Below are 23,105 nucleotides of genomic sequence, written 5' to 3'. Positions count from 1 at the left end.
TCAAAGCAGTTAAGTCAAGCGTAGAAAAAAATACATGAACATTGTTATTTTATGTTTAGTATAATTCAGTCTTTCGTCTTTATTTCCTTACTTCTACACAATTACACATTTTTTTTTACCACTGCATATACAAGAACCTAATTATGACTCACCTGTCCAAGCATTTGTACAAATGAAGTAGAAATTGAGACCTAAAACACAAATAAATTATATGAGATGTTTTACTTAATAGTGGAAGGAAATAGGTAAGAGAGTAATAGAAAGATAAGGGTGCTTCCATAGAAAAGGTTGCTGCCCCTAAACAACAATTGGAGGATTTATAGGAAGGAAGAATAAAAAAAACCTTTGCCACAAATTCAGAAGGTATTCAAAATTTGTGTACGATATATATATATCCCTACCATGGCCCTAACTGTGCAGAGTTTTTATATTCTCTGTGCTTACGTGGGTTTACTCTGGGTACTCCGGTTTTCTCCCACAATCCAAAAATATACTGGTAGGTTAATTGGCTTCCAACAAAATTAACCCAAATGTCTGTGTGCGTGTACATGTGGTAGGGAATATAGATTGTAAGCTCCACTGGGGTAGGGACTGATGTGAATGTTCAAATATTCTCTGTAAAGTGCTGTGGAATATGTATGCGCTATATAAGAAACTGTTAATAAATTATATATATATCTGTAATAATAGATGTGGGCGCTCCTAGGCCACGCCCCTTTGCATTTCGTCATGGAGAACTTCGTCAGAGGGCTGGCCTAGCGTTGCTCAGTTATCTCTATAATACCCAATTGACAGGTGTATCTCATTTCTTGGTACTTGTTTCCTAGCACGGCACCCACGATTTTCAGTCGTATGACATCTTATGCATTGTATTGCATCACATGCCATATAGCTGCATGCGATGTGATTTTGGCCCCCCCTATAAGATTTTTAATCATATAAGCACCCTAATGGGTGCTTACAATGTTAAATGCACCCCCATGCCACGCCCACTATGAACGCCAACCCAAAGCATGGTGAGCGCAGCGAGCCCGTGAGGGGCGGCGGTACGCGTCCTACGACCTTTTCATACCCCTACTATCCACATCGGCGTGGAGTTGATTGTAGATAGTGTGGCGAGCGCAGCGATCCACCGAGCCCCGCGAGGGGATGCATATTACTTTACATGTATTCCGCGTGGCTCGCCACGCTTCGGGCTCGGGCACTATCTAGGATCAACTCCACGCCGACGTGGATAGTGGGGGTATGAAAAGGTCGGAGGACGCGTACCGCTGCGCTCGCCACGCTTCAGGTTGGCGTTGATACTGGGGGTGGCATGAGGGTGCTTTTAACATTGTAAACACCCATTACGGTGCTTATACAATTAATAATCTTATAGTGGGGCCATTTAACATTGAAAACACCAATTAGGGTGCTTATCGAATATAAAATCGTATACCATTGATGGTATATGATTTTAAATTGTATGACATCAGGTGCCATCGCGTAACCGCATCGCATACCATTGTAAGGCTTATGGTATGCGATGCGATGGGCGCAGTGCTAGGAAACAAGTACATATTTCTTAATTACCTTTTTATTTTCAAGCAAAAGCCTGATAGTTTTAATCTGCACTTATGTAGCACCACACTTATCCATAACAACGGCTAATCATATATATCGTACAATCTGCAACAACAATACAGACCACATAAATATAAAACCATAATACACAATGCAATTGCGTCTACAACATTAATAAAAACTGTGCTGGTAACACTATATAATTTTTTTTATATTATTTCTTTCCTTGCACAACTGTGCTGTTAAAGAATATAAGGTAGTGCTACTATTAACTGAGACTGGTGTAAAATGTCATATATAATGTTTCCAGTGTACGTTTAAACAAATGTGTTTTCGTTAATTGAATTCTCCACTATCTACTTAGTATTTATTATTTATATTTTATTCCGAGAATGCAGCGTTCTCAAATGAACGTCAAAATGAAGGACTTGCGGAACGTGTTTTACATTTTTATAATACTGTGGCAAAGACTCGAATGTGACCTGGCAGAATTTCAAAAAAGAGAATTTCAAAAAAGCAACTATCCACAGATATATAAAAAAGATCCAGCTTTCCAATGAAATAAGTTTCAAAAAGAATCCAGGTCGTACACTGAAGCTAGCGACCCAAAGAATCATGGAGAAGATCAAGAAGCTTTACAGGAGCCGGCGCCACGGGGACGGGGACAGGCACCCCATCAGGGGGGACTGCGGTGCACATCACGCTCTATCAGCTGCTAATAGCGCTATAACATCTCTTCTATAATCCCCAATGCGCTCCCTGCAATGTCTTTCAAAGGTGGCACAGTGAGCAGGAAGCCGGTCACAGCACAGTGCCTCCTCCAGGCTCCCCTTTCATGTCACAGGCAGCTGCTCACACCTATAGAGTACTAGTTCTGGCGCCCCTGGAAACCTTTGTCTTGCACCGGGCAGCACTAGCTGCATTCTGAAAGCACTGTGCAGACTCTGCTCTCCTGGCCAGGCAGTGCAGGGACTGTGTGTCCGGGAAAGTTCAGGAGCACTGACAAAGCTGACAGAATGTAATGTAAGCAAGCACAATGTTATTCCATGTAGGGGTACTGTGTGTCCAGGATAGGGCAGGAACAAATATTGGGAGGCAGCCTGAGTGTGATGTGGGGATGGAGCTGAAATGGGAGCTGCACTGGGTATTAGGACACAATGTCTTCCTTGACCTGTGCCCTCCCCCCAATCCCTGCTTGTCCAGCCTTCCCTGCCCTGTGCACCCCCATTAAGGACCTGTTCAGACCTCCCTGCCCTGCAGCCACTTTTTTTAAGAAATTGGTTATTGCTGGTTCACCATCCTAAACTGTAGCTCCACTAGGGTTACCACCCGTCCGGGATTACTCCGAACAGCCCGGTAATTAGACCTGGTGTCCGGGAACTGGAGTCCAGAGGCCGGAGATCCTGCACAGCGCTGCCAGGGAAAGCCAGCTAGAGACTGGCAGCGCTGTGAGTGTTAGGAGGACGAGCAGGTCTGCCTATTGCAGCGTGTGTGTGTCCCCGCTTTGTGTTTGGGAACGGTCATTGGGAATGAAGACTCGGCTCCGGCTATAGAAGAGGATACAACGTGATCAGGTGAGTGCCGAGCCCCAGTGTATAACCCGATATACATGCTGCAAGCGCGCACCCACACATAGTCACACACCGCCTTTTGCACTACCGTGCCACTGCCTGTGCTATAGGAAACAGGGCTACAACCGCGTCCTCAGACACAATCAACCGTATTTACAGTGTGCTAACTTATAAATGGTCAGGACACCTTCTAAGCTGGGAATGGCTGTGGTTAAAGTTCTGATCGAGATTACCCTCAATATTCCCTCCTTTTGGGTTTGGTCAATTCTAGATCATTGTGGGAGAAAGGGCCTCTGACGTCACAAGTACGGGACAATATGAGGAAGAAGCAAAGGTCCAAAGTGGAGCATGACCCTCTCCAGGAGGGACACAATGCTCTATTCCTGGACTTCTCTCTCAATCTATGATTGCCATCATCTGTGCTGAAACACCTTTCTTATCAATTAACCTGTTCAACACAGGTGACCCCAATCATAAATAAAAAAAGGGGAGTCCAGTAACAGAGCCGTGTGTCCCTCCTGGAGCGGGTCATGTTGGGAGGTATGTGGGAGCTCAAATGTACCCTTGCTGGCTTATCACGCTGTGGCATGGTAGCTCACTCGGCTGGTTACTAAAGGCAGTAGATGTTGTGGATAATGTGGGTTACGGCATGCTGGCATTTACCCACCTTTATTTTATATACCAGAATTCTAAATATTCTTATTCAAATGCTATTTTATGCTTCATGATTTAATGGTTTATGCTTATCAGGATGTTTATTTAACTTTATTTATTAAATTTTGCAACACAAAGAATTTATGACCACAGGCAACCAAATAATTGTGCTTTCCTCTTTTAAAGAATTATATTCAAACTAAGGTTTTGTTCGTGTAAGCTTTTTATTTTAGGGCTGGTATAAATTCTTCCCTTATGAAAAAGCATGTTAAGCTCATGCCGAACAGTAATTTTTCACCTACTTTGTATTACGTAAATTATTTGTATTGAATTGCTGCCTTATACAACTTAGTGGTTCCAGGAAAAATCGGTGCCTCTGGGTCCATGAGACTTTGCGCCCAATGTAGTTAAAAGGCATCTTATTTTCATCGCAAGGCAAGGTTTGTCTGCTTCTCAAATAGATTTGGTAATTGTGACCTCCCTTCAGGAAATGGAACCTCTAAAATGGAGTGTGTGGCACAACGTGTAATGGGCATGTAGTATACTTATGTAATGGCTGTGTGACATATAATAGGCATTCTGGTGTAAGTTTTTGGTGCGCACTGTCCCTGTTGTCCTTAGTTTAAAAAAAAATAGAGCCCTGGCATAACTCGAAATGGGCATTATGGCATGTGATATAATATGGTGTGTGACGTGTAATAGGCATTATGGTGTAAATTTTTGGTGCGTGTCCATTTTGTCCCTATTCTTTAAATAGTTGTCCAGTCATGGCATAATGTGTAATGGGCATCACGGTGCGTTGCATAATGTGCAATGGGCATTACAGTGTGTGACATGATGTAACGTGTATGTGGCATTACCGTGTGCAAAATCAAGAATAGATTGTCTCTGCTTTCACCTCTAATGTCTAAAACAACGTGTTCTAGACCCATGAACTGCATCCCTGCTGGGTTGCCGGCTTGACACTGTTTGAAATGCCGGGGGACACTGTGGGGGGTCATTCTATTTTTGATGTTACAATAATGCTCCAATATCCTCAACTTTAACATCCTTTTTGTTTGTTCCACATATCTTTTCCCGCAGGGACATGTAAGTAAATACACTACATAAGTAGTTTGCAGTACATTAACCCTTTTATAAGCAGTTCTTTCTTATCTTTACCTTCTATGTTTTTCACTCCTTTTAAACTATGCGGGCACATTTGACACTTTCCACAATTAAAAAACCTTGTGGTGATGGCATTTGATATAAGGTGGTCACATTTGATATGGGTTCTAATTGTAATAAGCTAGACACAAGCAGATTTTTCAAGGTGTTAGCGCTTCTAAATATTACCTGTGGGTGTACACCAGCTACTTCTTAAAAATATGGATCCATCCTGATTATTGACCAGTGCCTGGTCAGTATTCTCTTTATATAACTACCCTTGGTATTATATCGGGTGATAACAGGACAAAAAACCTCTTTATCTTGCTTAGTTGTTTGTTTGTAGTTTACAGATCTTTTCACTCGAGTTTCCTATACCTCTTAATAGCTGCTTTTATCACATTTTCTGGATAGCCTTTTTCCCTAAAGCGTAAATCATACATTTCTACCTGGCTGTCAAACAATTCTAAACTACTGCAGTTGGGGTGCAAGCGCAGTAGTTGCGAGTTGGGAAGATTGTCTTTCCATCTATTTAAATGACAGCTTTTATAATCAAGGTAGTTGTTATAGTTGACTGTTTTGAAGAATGTCGATGTCTCTATAGAAAATTCTTTCAGGGACCTTCTTTCGCTTTTAAGCTTAAATCACTAAACTCCACAGCTGTTTTTTTCAAATTTAAGGTTAAGGACAAGTTAGAAGTGTTAATTTGCAGATTTTCTACACATTCTGCAATCTGTTGTTGTTGTGAACCAGACCAAACAAGTATTAAATCATCTATATAGCGCTTGTATATATGATGAAAAAAACGGATTGTTATTGTATATACAGATGGGGAAGGTCTCATCATTGCAGGGGATGGCGACGCCAGCCGCCATCCCCCGCCATCTGAACAGCGAAAGGGGATGCGCACGCACGAGATGCGCGCGCGTCCCCTTCTGACAGCGCTTCCCCCGGGTGACCGCCGGCTTGTCGGCGGTCACCCGGGGTCCCCACCGCCTCCCCGCACCCCCCCTAACCCTGTCCGTCTCCCTGAAGCGGAGACGGACAGGGTCCCCGTCGCCCTGCCGACGGAAACTGAGACGTGCGTGCGCGTGAGGCTGCTGGCAGATCGCCAGCGGTGACGTTCTGGCGATTCGCCAGCAAAGAAGAGCCCCGCCCCATCTGTACATTCATGTTCCCATTCACCCATGTACAGGTTGGTGAGTCCTGGGGCACAGATTATACCCAATGCCGTCCCACACAGCTGGAGGTAATGGTCTCCTAAAAATGTCAAAGGATCTGCGAGAAAAGGTAATTGAACTGTAGAAAACAGGAAAGGGATATACTGTAAAAAGATATCCAAGCAATTGAGAATGCCAATCAGCAGTGTTCAAACACTAATTAAGAAGTGAAAAATGAGGGATTCTGTGGAAACCAAATCACGTTCAAGTAGACCAACAAAAATTTCAGCCACAACTGCCAGGAAAATTGTTTGAGATGCAAAAACAAATTCCACAAATAACTTCAGCTGAAATACAGGACTCTGAAAAGAAAAAGTGGTGTGGTTGTTTCAAGATGCACAATAAGGAGGCATTTCAAGAAAAATGGGCTGCATGGTGGCTGCAAGAAGAAAGCCATTACTACGCAAATGCCACAAAGCATCCCACATACAATACTCCAAACAGCACAGAAACAAGCCCAAATATTCTGGAACAAAGTCATTTGGAGTGATGAGACCAAAATTCTACTTTTTGGCCACAACCATAAACATTACATTTGGAAAGGAGTCAACAGCCTATGATGAAAGGTACACCATTACTAATGTGAAACATGGAGGCGGATCGCAGGTGTTTTGGGGATGTGTGAGCTACCAAGGCACTGGAAACTTGGTCAAAATTGATGGCAAGATGAATGCAGCATGTTATCAGAAAAAACTGGAGGAAAATTTGCACTCATCAGTCCGGAAGCTGCGCATGGGACGTACTTGGATGTTCCAACATGACAATGATCCAAAACACAAAGTGAAGGTTCTGGAGTGGCCATCTCAGTCTCCTGACCTCAATATCATTGACTCCGGAGAGATCTCAAACATGCAGTTCATGCACGACAGGCCAATAATTTACAGGAACTGGAGGCTTTTTGCCAAGAAGAATGGACAGCTTTACCATCTGAGAAAATAAAGAGCCTTATCTACAACTACCACAAAAGACTTCAAGCTGTCATTGATGTTAAAGGGGGCAACACACGGTATTAAGAACTGGGGTAAGTAAACTTTTGATCAGGGTCATTTCTGTTGTTATTTTGATGTAAAAAGAGTAAAAACAGTTGTTTGACAATAAATTCACCCATTCACTAACCATGAGTGAAAGAAAAGTTTGGAAATTATCACTCATATTCTCTGACAAATGGCCAGAAAATCACAAAAAATGCTAGGGTATGTAACCTTATGAGAACAATTGTATACACAGGTTGAGTATCCCTTATCCAAAATATTCGGGAACAGAAGAATTTTGGATAATAAATTATTCAGTATTTTGGAATATTTTTATATTTGAATGAGGTATCTTGAATTTATGTTGTATAAACACATCAAACACATGAAATGCACACACATATATTTTATTTGTGCATGAAACAAGGTGTTAAAACATGAAAAAGTTTGTGTACTATGTCAGGCACTGAATTTGAATGGCAAGCAATCATTTTCTAGCACATATTTAGTGCTTTTCCAAGTAGTTACAGATATCCCTTGTAGGTTTTTCGCAAAAAATAAAATATAAAAGTACATTTTGGAGACTATGGGTTTCAGAATAATTTAGATACGGGATATTCAACCTGAATATATTCAACCTGGATATATGATCTAATTTTCATAAGCATGAAGTGAAATTTTAAAGAATGACATGGGACCTAGAAAAATGATTTGGAATAATAGAGGAAACTGACCCACGCATACCCCTTTCACACTGCAGCCCTTAACCAGTATATATTGCCAATATTTTAGCCTTTTAAACCGGTTAGAACTGCAGTGTGAAAGCACCAGTCTGCATTTACGGGTTACAAATAACCGGCATTTGAACCGTGTAGGACTCTAAAGGATTTTTACCCGTTTGCAGAGCCGTTTTTATGTAATGTGAACGGCTCTGAACCTGTATATAGGACTCTAGCTATGAGAGCGCAGTGCATATGTAATGAGACGCTCATTACATATGTGCATATGTAATGAGTGGCCCATTCATATGCACTGTGCTCATTATATATGTGCATATGGAATGAATGGCTCATTCATATGCACTACGCTGTCATGGCTACTATATGTCCTGCTTTTACACTGCAAACCTGCTTGAGACCCGGTATTTATGTGCGGTGTGAAAGGGGTTTAAAACGGTAACATACCGTTTTAAATACCGGGTCACAAGCGTTTAGGCAATGTGAAATCAGCATTAGTGCATACCCTGTATAAGGTGCATGCACTACCCTGGTCTAATGGTCAGAGTAGTTGCTTAGATTCCCTAGAAATCTGAAAACTGTAAACAAAATATGAAAGGATATTTAGAGATGATAAATAGAGAAAGTTCCCACCGGTTATCCCCTGGGTATCTGCTTTCCCACCATGTGCTTCTGCATTGAACGGTGGGTTGAGTATGCCCAGGTGCAGAGGGAATAACCTTATGTGGGATATGAAAAATACATGCAAATCTTCTATGGACAGGTCTGCTGTTGGCAATTATATCCTAGTTCCCCTTGATATTCGGAACCATCGCAATGGGACAGGAGGAAGATAAGGTGCCAATGAGAGCCTGGGAAAAGAAATAAACGTGATATATATGAGATCGCGTATCACCCAAAGCACCTGATATTCCCCGCTCAGGTACTGATCAGGCCCTCGATGGTTTTGCTGCCAAGATCGGATGGTATTAGGCCCATTCCATAGGGTAGGACCGTGGGTGTATTATGCTCTCCACTCAAGTAGCAGATGCCAAACAGAGAAAGGGGAAAGGAAATGTAGGAAGGTGTTTGATGAAACCGAAGTAATTCCTGTTATGAACAATTTCTCTATAATATTTTACTTTGTAGACGCTAGTGTGAGGAGAGCGAGATCTATTTTTAAATATAATCACAGTCACATTATACAAAGTATTAATAAATAGAGTTTAAACCAATTTGTCCTGACACCTTGTTAGATATGTTTACACTATGAACCATTATTTCATCTGTTAGTCCCTTTGAGAGATATAAAATGGGAGTCTCACAATAAGGGGGGAGGGATTTGGCCTACCACCTGTAAGGAAGACAGATCCTTGATAAAGTTGTGTCATACAGTAAAACGCTTGCGTTGGCATGAAACTCATTCTGAAATGCTTGCTAGCCTGATATACCAAATGTGATATTGACTGTTGATGTAGCACTGTACTATAAGATTCCCAAAGCACTAAGTGAAATAATTATGGGTGCTTGTGTATTATCTGGGCGCCCGATATTTTCATCGTAGGGCACTGTACAACCAAAAATCACGTCGCATCGCATCCGATCATTAAGAATGCGACCCGATTCTTAATTGTACAGGCACCCAGATGCCTTATTCCTATGTTAAATGCCCCCTCAGACCTGTTTTTTTATTGTACACCCAACCTGATGGGTAATTAGCAGGGCTGTGGAGTCGGTAGATAAATGTTCCGACTCCGACCCCTCGTACTTCTGACCCCGACTCCTCGACTCCGACTCCTCTGTATTAATATGCGAATGTATTTGATACATTCCTTGCACCACACTTAAAAACCTAGGATAGACAGTTTCTTCCAGAAACATGTACACATGTCTACCCTAATACAGACAAGCAGGCATGCAGGTTTTAAAATAAATATAAACACTAACAGTTGAATCCAAGAAGCTGTTCCATCAAGTCCTTCTAAGCTCTTCTAGCTATAGAGAAGAATCTTCACTCAATAGGAAAGGTTCAGAAGTGTGGAGCATGAGTTCCGCATGCTTTGTGACGACAACAAAAATCAACGAGCAACAATCTCCGCTGGTTTGCTTGCTCGTCACCGTTCAATTTATGGACACAAGGAACGATTTTTTTACCGAATCGTTACTGGCGAAGAAAAATGGTGCCCGTACATCAATATGAACCAGCGTAAGGAATGGCTTAGCCAAGGTAAACAAACGACCCAGCGTAAAAATATGTTGTGCGTATGGTGGGAGAGCTTGGTTGAATGAATTTTTCGAGTCTATACCAGGTGGGTTCTACCAACGAGGTATTAAAAACCTTATTGAACGTTGGAAAGAAGTTGTAAACTACAAGGGAGAATACATTTATAAGTATTGGTGCTCCGAATTGTGTGTTGCGTGCCATATAGTGAAGCACATGAAAAGCATGCTTTTTCACGGTCACTTAACATGTTCGTTTTGCGGTTACGTGAGGCACTGCATGCATTTGTCTTTATTCTTACAGTAGAGAAGTCATTAATTATAATTTTCGGAGTCGGAGTTGGTGCATTGTTTGCCGACCCCGACTCCGAGTACTCGAAATTTCCTCAGACTCCGACTCCTCGACTCCGACTCCACAGCCCTGGTAATTAGTATGTTAAATGTCCCCCCATTGTTAACGCCACCCCACTATGAAACTCTTTTTGTCCGACGACAGGCTAATGTGGGCCGAGTACTCCCACAGCAGTGGGTGTTCGGTGGAGTCTGTAGAGAAACCGGTCAATGCTTCATCATCCCTGTCCCACAACAAGACGATTTCACACTTATGGTGGCAATCTGTGACAATATAGAGCACGGCACGACCATCTTCAGTGACTGCTGGCGTACGTACAGCACAGAAGAACTGGAGCGGGCAGGATACGTTCACGTGCGCGTGAACCACAAATATAACTAGACCAGCAGAGTGGAGCGCACACTCAAAATATAGAGCGACTGTGGGATGCACTAAATGGCGTTACAAGCAGAACCTGGACAGCTATATGCAGGAATTTGTATGGTGGAAATGCCTAGCAGGTGACACCACGTTCCCACGCATGTTACATGCATTAACTCTGCTCCCTAAATGAAATTGACTCTTGATGATTTTTAATTATAATAATCGTTAGATTTCATCATTATCTTTCTTATTGTTATTTTTTAATTAGATTTATTGTTCTATGTAATCATGATCTTTGTATGTAATCATTGTCTTTATTGTTCATATCTAATCATTTTCTTCTATAAATTAATACAGTTATTCGATAACTCCCGTTGTCATTTCTGTGTTAGATGAATGATATTGGTGTTGTGAATGTGTCCACAAGGCCCACAACAAGCTGACTATAAACGCCAACCCAAAGCGTGCGAGCCCGCGAGGGGCGGCGGTACGCGTCCTCCGACCTTTTCATACCCCCACTATCCACGTCAGCCTGGAGTCGAATCTATATAGTGTGGCTAGCGCAGCAAGCCACCGAGCCCGAAGCGTGGCGAGCGCAGCGTGCCCCGCAAGGGGCCGCTGAATATATGTGAAGTAATCCACGTCCGCTCACCACGCTTCGGGCTCGGTGGCTTGCCACACTATATACAATCAACTCCACGCCGACGTGGATAGTGGGGGTATGAAAAGGTCGGAGGACGCGTACCGCCGCCCCCTCGCTCGCCACGCTTCGGGTTGGCGTTGATAGTGGGGTGGCGTTAACAATGGGGGGACATAGTAATTACCCATCAGGGTGGGTGTACAATAAAAAAATCGGGTATGGGGGGGGCATTTAACATAGGAATCAGGCATCTGGGTGCCTGTACAATTAAAAATCAAGTCCAATCGCGACGCATCGCATGCGATATGATTTTTGGTTGTACAGTGCCCTACAATGAAAATATCGGGCGCCCAGATAATACACAAGTACCAAAAAAAATTATGCTTGTCTGTGTAATTAAAAGTCCCAGAAAGCCTCCCCAACATTCTGATACTTGGAGATCCAGCATTTACCGATGGAACTTGTAGTTATAAAGCTGAGGAAATATAAAAAAAAAGTGTGTGGTCCGACCTAACTGACCTTGTGGTTAGACCTAAATAACCCTTTGAGTGCCAACATCTCTGAGAGAAACGCAAAATATTTGCTAAAAATGTCAACATCTCTGTGAGCGATGTGCAAAATATCCGCTAAAACTTCCAACGTCGCTCAGTTTTGTTATATTAAGTCAAATGGTACTTGTTTCCTAGCAGGTTGCCTACTAAGCAAATAGCTTAGTGTGCTATTCTGCGTAGAAAAATCGCATCTCATCGCGTACCATCTATAGTGCTGTGTGATGCGATGTCCATGTTAACCTCACAGGAGTGCTTATACAATGAAATATTGCATAGGATCGCATGGCACCAAATACGATGCGATGCGATATTTGATTGTACATGCCATGAGATGTGATGAGTGCTTACAATGAGATGTGATGGGTGCTTACAATGAGATGTGATGCTATGTGATGTGTGCATAGTATGTGATGTGATGGGTGCTTACAATTATAAACACCTGCACCTACGCCATTGTTTAGCGTCAACCCCCGTATCCACGCCACCCCGAAGCGTGGTGAGTGTCGGCGGAAAGTGCCCTCCGACCTTTTCATACCACGTCGGCATGGAGTTAATGTTAGATAATGTGGCGAGCGCAGCGAGCCACCAAGCCTGAAGCGTGGCAAACACAGCGAGGGGACGCGGATAACTTTACATGTATTCAGAGTCCCCTCGCGAGGCACGCTGCGCTTGCCCCGCTTCGGGCTCGGTGGCTCGCCAAGCTATCTAAATTCAACTCCACGCCGACGTGGATAGTGAGGGTATGAAACGGTCGGAGAGCGCGTTCCGCCACCGCTCGCCGCGCTCCGGGGTGGAGTGGATACTGGGGTTGACGCTAAACAATGGCTTAGGTGCTGGTGCTTACAATTGTAAGCACCCATCACATCACATACTATGCACACATCACATAGCATCACATCTCATTGTAAGCACCCATCACATCTCACTGTAAGCACTCATCACATCTCATGGCATGGGTGCTTGTTTAATCAAATATCGCATCGCATCGCCCACATCGCATGGTAAAAACGTACCATGCGATGCAATGAGATGCGATTTCACTACTGTTGCGTACGTAAGAAATCTGGGCGCCCTGCTGGGAAACAAGTACCAGTCAAATTATAAATGTGTTAAAAAAAAAAGGCTTATTTTCCTATATAAGGTACACATTACAGGTCATTATGATGTATACAATGGTTTGCTTGGGAATTTTTTACACCAATTTGACAAATTCACTTGGCACTCAAAGGGTTAGCCCTTGTGGTATATATCTAACCGCAAAATTCCCACATACAGTATATTTAGAAAGGAGACTTTTTAACCAAAAAATATAAATGCGCTCCTGCTGTGGGTCCCAGCGGCTATATTTATAACTCAATCCAACTTTCAGGATGAAACTGGCAGTCTTTTCACCCAGACCTTTATTCACATTCCGCTTCACAGAAGTGTTCTTTACACAAAATGTCCACAGTAGTAGCGCTGCATATGCATATAATGGCCACAACAATAACACCTAGTGTTCACTCTAGCACCCGCTATCTTGGAAAACCCTCTGCTGTAGTACTTCTAGCACAGTGTGGGTCTGTATATCAGCACTGATATCCAAACCAAACTTGTGCTAGAAACACCACAGCAGACAGCGACATCCCAGGATGGGAAGAGGAACTGTATGGGTTTTCGAAGATAATGGGTGCTAGAATTAACACTAAACACCCCTACACACACATAATGTCCAAAAGTAGTGGCATGGCTTATACTTAATGCCCACTGTTGGCCACAGTAATAGTTGCCTATACATAATGCCCACTATGGTGCACAGAGGTAGCATTGCCCTCAGTAGTAATGCTGATTATATTTAATGCCCTCAACAGTTGCTGACTGTCTTAGAGCTGCTTATATGTAACACCCACACCAGTTGCCAACAGTAGTATTGCAGTTTATACCCACACCAGTTGCCGACAGTAGAAGCGCTGCTTATTCCTAACGCTCACAACAGTTGCCGACAGTAGTAGCACTGCCTATACAGAACGTCCACACCAGTTGCAAACAGTAGTAGCGCTGCTTATACTTAACGCCTCCACCCAAGTTGCTGACAGTAGTTGTGTTGCCTTTATGTAACGCCCACACCAGTTGCTGAAAGTAGTAGCACTGTGTAAAACCCATACCAGTTGCCAACAGTAGTAGCGATGCTTATACATAATGCCCACACCAGTTGCTGACAGTAGTAGCGCTGTGAAACACCCACACCACTTGCTGACAGTAGTAGCGCTGTGAAACACCCACACCACTTGCTGACAGTAGTAGCGCTGTGAAACACCCACACCACTTGCTGACAGTAGTAGCGCTGCTTATACATACTGCTTATCTATAAAGCCCATACCAGTTGCCAACAGTAGTAGCACTGCCTTTACATAATGACCACACCAGTTTCCAACAGTAGTAGCGCTGCCTATACTTAAAACCTCCACCCAAGTTGCCGACAGTAGTTGTGCTGCCTATATGTAATGCCCACACCAGTTGCTGACAGTAGTAGCAGAGCCTTGATATACAGTATGTCATATAACTACTGACAATGTTAGTATTGGTACAATATGATTGCCTGATAACTTTGTTAAAGATACCTTGATTGGATTTTTATAGCTTCCTCCTTAAGTGAGTGGGGTATGCCAGAGCTGGATTAAGACTACGGGGAGCCCAGTGTACTAAACTAGAGGTTTTAAATTAAATATAAATGTACATAAATATAAATGTACAGCTGCGGCAGTGCTTGGCGGGTCCGTTACTTACCAGTCCATGTCTGCTGTCAGTATGTCCGACACTGCCCCGGAAGCAAGCTGTTCACGTCGGGAAAGCAAGCTCATACCGGGCGGGTCCCACCACAGTGTGAGGGACAGGGTCTAGGAGGCAGCGCCACCACCTTGACTACTTTCTAAAGGATCATTGGACCAGCCAGGTTAGCTTCCTGCCTCCCTGCACTGACAGGCAACAGAAGCCACCTTCTAACTACAGATAGAGCCATCCTCATCTAGCCCTGTATTAAAATTAAGTGAGCCAGACGGCCAGCTGTCGGACTTGGGGCCTTATTTTGGTTCATTGTTTCTGACAAAATCCTTCTTAGATGGGCAAAACCATGTGCACTGCAGGTGGGGTAGGTGTTACTTGTGCAGAGAGAATTAGATTTGGGTGGGGTTTTACTTCAAAGTGAGATCTATATTGCAGTGTAAAAATAAAGCAGTCAGTATTTTCCCTGCACAGAAACAAAATTACTCACCCAACTCTAATTCTCTCTGCACATGTTACATTTGCCCCCCCTGCAGTGCACATGGTTTTGTCCATCTAAGAAGGATTTTGTCAGAAAGAATGAACCAAAATAAGGCCCTTAATCCTATGCTATCCCCTACTGTATTGTTCTATGTATTGTAGTGCAGTTGAGAACAATAGGTACAGATGGAGCGTGGCCCATCTTTGCAGGGGATGGCGGAAGATTCGCCAGCTGCCATCCCCCGCCAGCTGCCATAAGGGGAAGCGCGCGCACAAGATGAACGCACGTCCCCTTACAACGGGGATCCCCTCGCCGCCTCAGGTCCTTGCCGACTTGCCACACCCCCCCTAACCCTGTCCGTCTCCCTGAAGCGGAGATGGACAGGGTTCCCGACGGGAAACTGGGATGCACGTGCGTGTGAGACACACGGTCTCTATCGCCGGCGCTCGCCAGTGCAAGGGATCAGGTGAGCGCCGGCCAAAGATGGGACATGCTCCATCTGTATTGGCTCACCATGGCTATCAAGAAAAGGAAAGCTGAAGAAGGCTCCATTTGTATATAAGTCATCTTCCTAGTCTGTTCAGTGTTAGTAAAAAAAGGTATATTGAAGAGGTCTGCTGTATACCCTCAGTTCAGCCTGTCTTTTGTCACAGTTCCTGGGACTCCATTCTGCATCATGGCCACTTCTGACCAACTCGGTCCCTTACATCTGGTTCTGTTCAGGATACACCAGACTCCATTACCGTACCATCCAGCTACCCTCACTTCTTCAGGTCTTCTCTGTTCATCAAAACCGGATTCAATTATCTTCATGTCATCTCCATTTTTCTAACTGGATCTAATTATCATCACTTCTCAGTTCTTCAAAACCGATCCTAAGCATCTTTATCATCAATCCTAGTCTTCTCCATTTCCTCTAGCTGGATCCAGCTATCACCACCATCACGTCTTCCTAACTCTCATGCAAGAGCTCCTAGCCAGTGTTCACCGACCCTGATGATTTCTGTCAGAGCTTGGTACTCCCGGTTTTCATTATTGCAAAGAACTACTGTAGGCCAATTGAACTATTCTCCTATGCAAGAACTTATTGCATGCATTCTTTTGTTTATCGTTTGACTTTTCTCAAAGATATTATTTGGGATCAGCCTGTTATGTTTTTCTATTGGTGAAAAAGTCCATCATTAGACCAGCTTGTTTGAACCATGCAATCCCTAGTCCGAGTGTAGTTCCTGAACATTACACAAACCCATCCAAATCCACTCCCGTGACAGTTTGAACTGACCCGATTGATTCGAACTAGGGATTACCAACGGACTTCTGAAAAGGAATCATGAGCCGTTTAGAAAACCTGGAGGCATAGTGACAAGTGGCTCAGTATTTACAAAACTTGACACCTTCCACTTCTGCAGCAATGCCAGTTTCAACAGTCGAGATTCCCACCTATGCCTCAACAGTTACCATTCCTGCACCAGTGTAATGTACACTTTCCAAGTCATCTATATAGTGTCTCTTCTCACCGGTCCAGCACTAGATTGGGTGTCTCCATTGTGGGAATGTTCTGATTCTCTTTCCGTCTATCCTTCATCTCTACTTTCCGACTGATTTTCGATGAGCCAGGGATAGTGTCACCCGCAGCGACTAAGGATCCGTCAAGGCAATCGTCCGTTGAGCCAGTAAACCATACAATTCCAGACACTGGTTTAAGAACTGAGGTGGAATGAGGAGGTTCTTTTATTGACCTTCTGGAACAGCCTTTCCAGTCATTTAAACGATGATCTTGTTACTCGGGACATGCCTTCAACCTTAGATGAACATTGTGTAACCAGGTGGATTTCCGGTACCAAGAACTGCAACTGAAGTGAAGAAGGACCTTCTCCAGTCCAACCACAGCCCCAAAATGAAGTTCCTCATCCAGTCTACTGCCAGAGAAACCGATGCAAGTCAATCGATTTAGATTATCTCCGGAGGAGAAAGAACGAAGAAGGATAATTTTTGGATGTACTGCGGAGCATCCTCGTCTCCTAATTGGCAAGAGAGAGGACAGATTTGGAGTCCTATTTACATCTCCAACTCCTCCTGAATCCACTATTTCTGTCACTCCCATTTCACAAGGTTCAGTTAGGATAAATGTTTTATTGGACTCTGAGGCAGCCGAGCACTTCCTCTCCTCCAAGTTTATTACATATTTTCCCTTACAGTACAACCCCTGGATCCACCTCTCTATTTGGAAACAGCTGACAGCCATATTCCTAATGGTCATGGCCATCTTCAAACTCGTCCTCTTGAAAAACAAATTGGATCCCTTCACCGAGAGACAATAGAATTCCTAGTTATCCCTATATCCTCTCACAACTTGGTCCTGGGAATGCCCTGGCTGACTAACCACAATCCCCAAATTGAATGGGCTACTATAGAGATTGGGCTTGGAGATTAAATGTTTTCTTCTTGTCTTCTCTGAGTGATTCCTCTTCGACAGACTCTCTCCAACAGTCCTTCATCTATGCCACCTCAGTATTCCATGTTTTCAGATGTCTTCAGCAAGGAAGAACAGGCATTTTTACCCCTTATGGGAACTGGGACTGTCCCATAGAGCTAATTCCCAGTAAAGCTACTCCCAGAGGCCACACATGCCTTATATCCACCCTGGAAACAGAGGCCATGACTATCTACATACAAAAGAATTTAAAGAAGGGTTTCATTAGATCATCAACCTCTCCCGCAAGTGCTGGTTTATTTTTTGTAAAGAAAAAGGACACTTTGCTCAGGGCCTGCATCTTCCTCAAGGTTGATACGTCTTCTGATGGAGTTGGTGCCATCCTATCACATAAAGAGGGGAGTCAAGTGCTACATTCTTGTGGGTACTACTCCAAAAATTTTCTCTCTGCCAAAAAAATTATCCTATTGGTGAGAAAGAGTTGTTGGACATTAAATTAGGTCTAGGGGAGTGGCGTTATCTGTTTGAGGGTGCCCGGCATAAGATCACAGTTTTTCAGATTATAAGAACCTTTTATCCTACAAAATGTGCAGTGCCTTACGTCACACAGATGGAAGGACTATGTTTTTTTGAACACTTTAATTTCCAAATAGTATATTGTCCTGGGGCTCAAAACTGCAAAGCAGACACACTTTCTCCTTCATTTGATTCCATCGAGGAGAGAAATCCTCAGACTCAGCCAATCTTAAATCCTCTAGTTTTCACCCAATACCTCCTTCCTGGAAAGACCTACATCCCAATCGAATTGCGAAAGAAAATCTGGTCTTGGACCCATTCTTCCCGATTTGCCAGACATCCATGGGTTTCTCCAATGATCCTATTGGTGGCCAACTATGTGTTCAGAGGTAACCAGTTTTATTTAACCTTGCACCAAGTGTGCCCAACATAAGACTCCATGACAACCACCTGCCAGGACTCTTTGCCTGTTATCCATACCAACTCAATCATGGACGCATCGGTTCATGAATTTTATTTCCAAATTACCATATTTAAAAGGACAAACTGTGACCTGGGTAGTGGTCGATAGATTTTTCCAAGATGTCGCACTTCTTCCCGCTAAAAGCCCTTCCATCCGCTTTAGTATCAGCACATCTCTTTATTTCCACAATCTTCAAACTACTGTACATGGCCTTCCAGATGAGATTGTGTCAGATAGAGGAGTCCATTTTATAGCTTAAGTTCTGGAGATCCTGTTCAGCGCTTCAGACTAAACTTAAGTAAAGTTTTCTTCAGCGTACCACCTGCAAACAAATGGCCAGTGGGGTCAACCAGAAGCCTTTTTACGTTTTTTTTTTCACAGGATGACTAGGTGGACTTACTGCCTTGGGCCAAGTATGCACACAACTACTCCTATCATAACTCTTTTGGAACAACCCCCGTTCTTTGAAATCTTTGGTAAACATCCTTGCTATCCTTAGCTCTCATGGAGAGGTGCCAGTAGTTATCTTCTCTTTACATGGCCCTCCAAGATTTGGTCTCATGTCCATAGCTCCCTCCGGAAAGCTTCAACTTTTTATACAATCACGAGTCCATAGAGCAGCACCATAGGAAGTGCATTATTACCTATGCATATTGTCCCTGAGGCCATTTAAGAACAGGCCTATTTTTGCACACATCCTGTTGGCAGCAGTTCTCCAGAAGTGTGCATACATTTCCAATGTTCAGTCCCTAGTTATAGTTCAGATCTCTGTAATCTATACAGGGGCGTAGACCTCCATCTTATTTATAAAAAAGAATCCCGCTCTAGCGAGGGAAGAGGAAGGGTGGATGAATAATTTTTGGAGATTTTCCTGTATATAATCAGCCATCGCTTTGGTTTCTGCTACAGGCAGTGTGCCCCTTGGGAGGGGACTTCCCATGGAGAAGATCATTGGGGCATTACTATTGGCGGTGAGGAGGTAACACATCAGCTGCATGTTCACTGAAGACATCACTGTATTCTTTTTACATAGAGGGTAAACCGGACATGGTTTTAACATCAGAGGATCGGACAGGAGTTACTTCACCTACACAGTGCTTCAGTAATCACTCCATTCTCTGAAGAGACTTCCTACTGATGCGAGGATTGTGGAGCTGTAACCATTATCTATCTAGCAGATAGGAGGTTTTAGGAATGAGAATAAACTCAATGTGCTCTTGATAAATAACTCCAACGTGGAAGATAACAGTAGCTGTTTGATGTGTGATTTCACTACCAAGAATTTTATAACCTTCTACAATGGTCAAGTAGAGATGCTGAGTTAACAGGGTAACTGGAATATTACATCACTTAATGAGTATGAGGGTGGCCAACTCATCCTTGATGAACTCCAAAATGCCAAACTAAAAGACAGCTGTTAATGTCCCACTGTTCCACTTTAAATCAGGGGCCAAGGTCTGGAACTGGCTCACATGGGACGAGAACTCTGCTTAATACGGACTACTGTATTTCTGTAGAGGCAGATGCGCCGGAATGTCAGGATGAATCAGTGACTAATGGATCTTATCTTTCAAGGTGGTAATACCCAGCTTAATGCAGAACCAAATAGTAGAGAGACAATATAGGCTTTTTTCTAGCTGAAGTAAAGGGTACTTATGTAGTATCTGGGCTGCCGATTTCTAAATCGGGTCGGATCGGGAGATCGCATCGCATGCGACCATGCGATTCGATGCGATGCGATGCGATGCGATGACCCGATTTTTCCATAGGAATCAATGTTAAAATGGACTGAGTCCATTTTAACATGGAATTCAATGGGAAAAATGGGTCCTTTTCATACCCCTACTATCCAAGTGGGCATGGAGTTGGATATAAACCTGTGGCGAGCGTAGCGAGCCACCGAGCCCGAAGCGTGGCGAGCGAAGCGAGCCCCGCGAGGGGACGAATACCACGCTTCGGGCTCGGTGGCTCGCTACGCTCGCCACAGGTTTATATCCAACTCCATGCCCACTTGGATAGTAGGGGTATGAAAAGGACCCATTTTTCCATAGGAATCATTTTAACATTGATTCCTATGGAAAAATCGGGTCATCGCATCCGATATCGGATGCGATGCGATATCGCATCGCATCGCATCTGATTGTATGCCTTAACTTAAGGCATACAATCAAAAAATCGGCAGCCCAGATACTACATAAGTACCAAGTAAAGTTTTGTGGCTGGAGTTCAAAATGTACAGTATACCACACTGCACCACACATCATACTTTCTGGGGGGAGGAAGCTGTATACAAGAAGGGGATACAGGAGTAAAGTATGAGCAACAGGCAAAGTAGACACTATAGCCCTTATTCTAGATGAATCGGATGGATGCGTATTTCGGACAGGAACCGAGTGTTCTTAGCCCCGCCTATCGTACGGATCGCTTCCACCGTCCGAATGCGGTAGAACGCTGACCAGTCTAACTCTCTCTGCACAAGTTAGATCTGCCCCACCTGCAGTGCACATGGTTTTGTCCATCTAAGAACGATTTTGTCAGAAAGAGTGAAATAGAATAAGGCCCTGAGTGCTCCAGACCACTCGGACATTTTTCCGTATGAAAGCAGGGATATGGGCAGGCAGCTGACATCCGGCTATGTCAGCTGTCCGCCACCCACACGTGCGTTACGGCCGCATTTCCATACGTATGCCCAGCGTTTTTCATGGGAATGCCCATGAAACGCAGGGCGTACGCATAAGGTAATTCAGGCCCCTCTCCACCCACCTATTGTTAGACAGAAGGAGGCTAAGAAGGTGCAAAAGCACAGGCTGAAGAGAACATGGCCCAGTCAGTGGGTAAAGGGGGGAAACTTTTTTTAGCTACATAAGTGAAAGGAGAAAAACAAAAAGTGGAATAATAAGACTAAAGACAGAGAGTGGAATTCTTCTTGAGGGGGACAATGTAATAACAGATCATATTAATAATTATTTCTGCTCAGTATTCACTGCTGAAAGAGAGGGGAAGGGGCCACAGTTAAGTTGCAAGTATAGTCAGAAAACTGAGAGAGAAACAAGTACATTTACAGAGGAGAAAGTCCTCATAGAACTCTCAAAACTGAAAGTGGATAAATCAATGGGGCCAGATGGGATACATCTAAGGATACTAAAAGAGCTTAAAAGGAAGCTAGTAAAACTAATAACAAAATTATTCAACCAGTCACTAGCTACTGGAGTAATCCCAGAGGACTGGAAAACAACGAATATAGTCCCACTGCACAAAAGTGGAAGAAAGGAAGAGGTAAGCAACTATTGACCAGTGAGCCTTACATCAGAAGTAGGGAAATTGATGGAAACACTCTTAAAACAAAGAGTTGTAGAATATCTCAAAACCAGCAATTTACAGGATCCGAAACAGCATGAGTTTACTGGGGGAAGATCATGTCAAACAAATCTTATTGACTTTTTTGACTGGGTGAAAGTAATAGTTCAAGGTGGGGCTGTAGATGTAGTTTATCTAGACTTTAGTAAGGTTTTTGACACTGTCCCACATCGCAGACTGTTAAATAAACTTGAAAGCTTGGGATTGGATTTTAAGATAGTTGAATGGATAAGAGCGTGGTTGCAGGACAGAAAACAGAGAGTTGTAGTAAACGGAGTACAGTCAAAGGAGGGAAAGGTTACAAGTGGGGTACCCCAGGGATCTGTACTTGGACCAGTGCTTTTTAATATCTTTATTGGTGATATTGCAAATGGAATTGAGGGTAAAATGTGCCTGTTTTCAGGAGGGATAAAACAAATGATTGATGATCTAGGTAGATTAGAGGAATGGTCAAGAGCATGGCAACTACAGTTTAATGCCAAAAAATGCAAAATCATGCACTTGAGACTCAAAAAAACAAAGACTAAATATAGTATACAGTAAATGGCACTATAATGGAAACTACTGAGGAAGAGAGGGATCTAGGTGTCACTATTTCAGGGGAATTAAATGTAATGCAAATGCATTGTAACAAAGCAATGAAGTAGGCAAGTCAGATGCTTGGTTGCAAAGGGAGAGGTTTCAGCAGTAGAAAGAAAGAAGTAATAATGCCACTGTAGTTAATTGGTATGACCTCATCTAGAGTACTGTGTTTAGTTCTGGAGGCCATACTGTATCTCCAGAAGGATATAAAAACATTAGAGACTGTACGAAGAAGGGCAATTAAAATGGTGAATGACCTACATCACAAAATGTACCAGGAAAGACTAAAATATCTTAATATGTATACTTTAGAGCAGAGAAAGGAAAGGGGGGACATGATAGAAACTTTCAAATATATCAAGGGCTTTAACAAGGTACATGTGGGAGACATTCTTCACAGAAAGAGGAGCAGCAGAACAAGAGGACATGCACTTAAACTCGAGGGAGAAAGATTTAGGGAAAATTTAAGGAAGAATTACTTCACAGAAAGAGTAGTAGATAAGTGGAATAGAGGCAAATAAAGTAGTACAATTTAAACATGCTTG

The 23,105-nt window shown here is 43.3% G+C and overlaps 1 protein-coding gene across 1 annotated transcript in view; it reads right to left on the bottom strand.

The window, feature by feature from the left end:
• The window catches only part of PGAP1 (post-GPI attachment to proteins inositol deacylase 1), a 466,817-nt gene that overhangs the window by 113,708 nt on the left and 330,004 nt on the right, over positions 1 to 23,105 (bottom strand). The window contains exon 19 of the mRNA XM_083153565.1: positions 153 to 191. Coding sequence (XP_083009691.1) covers positions 153 to 191 — 39 coding nt within the window. The remainder of the gene's footprint in view (positions 1 to 152; positions 192 to 23,105) is intronic.

This window comes from Crinia signifera, chromosome 7 (assembly GCF_055691185.1).
Source record: "Crinia signifera chromosome 7, ASM5569118v1, whole genome shotgun sequence".
NCBI classification, from domain to species: domain Eukaryota; kingdom Metazoa; phylum Chordata; class Amphibia; order Anura; family Myobatrachidae; genus Crinia; species Crinia signifera.
This window is presented reverse-complemented; position numbering and strand designations above follow the sequence as displayed.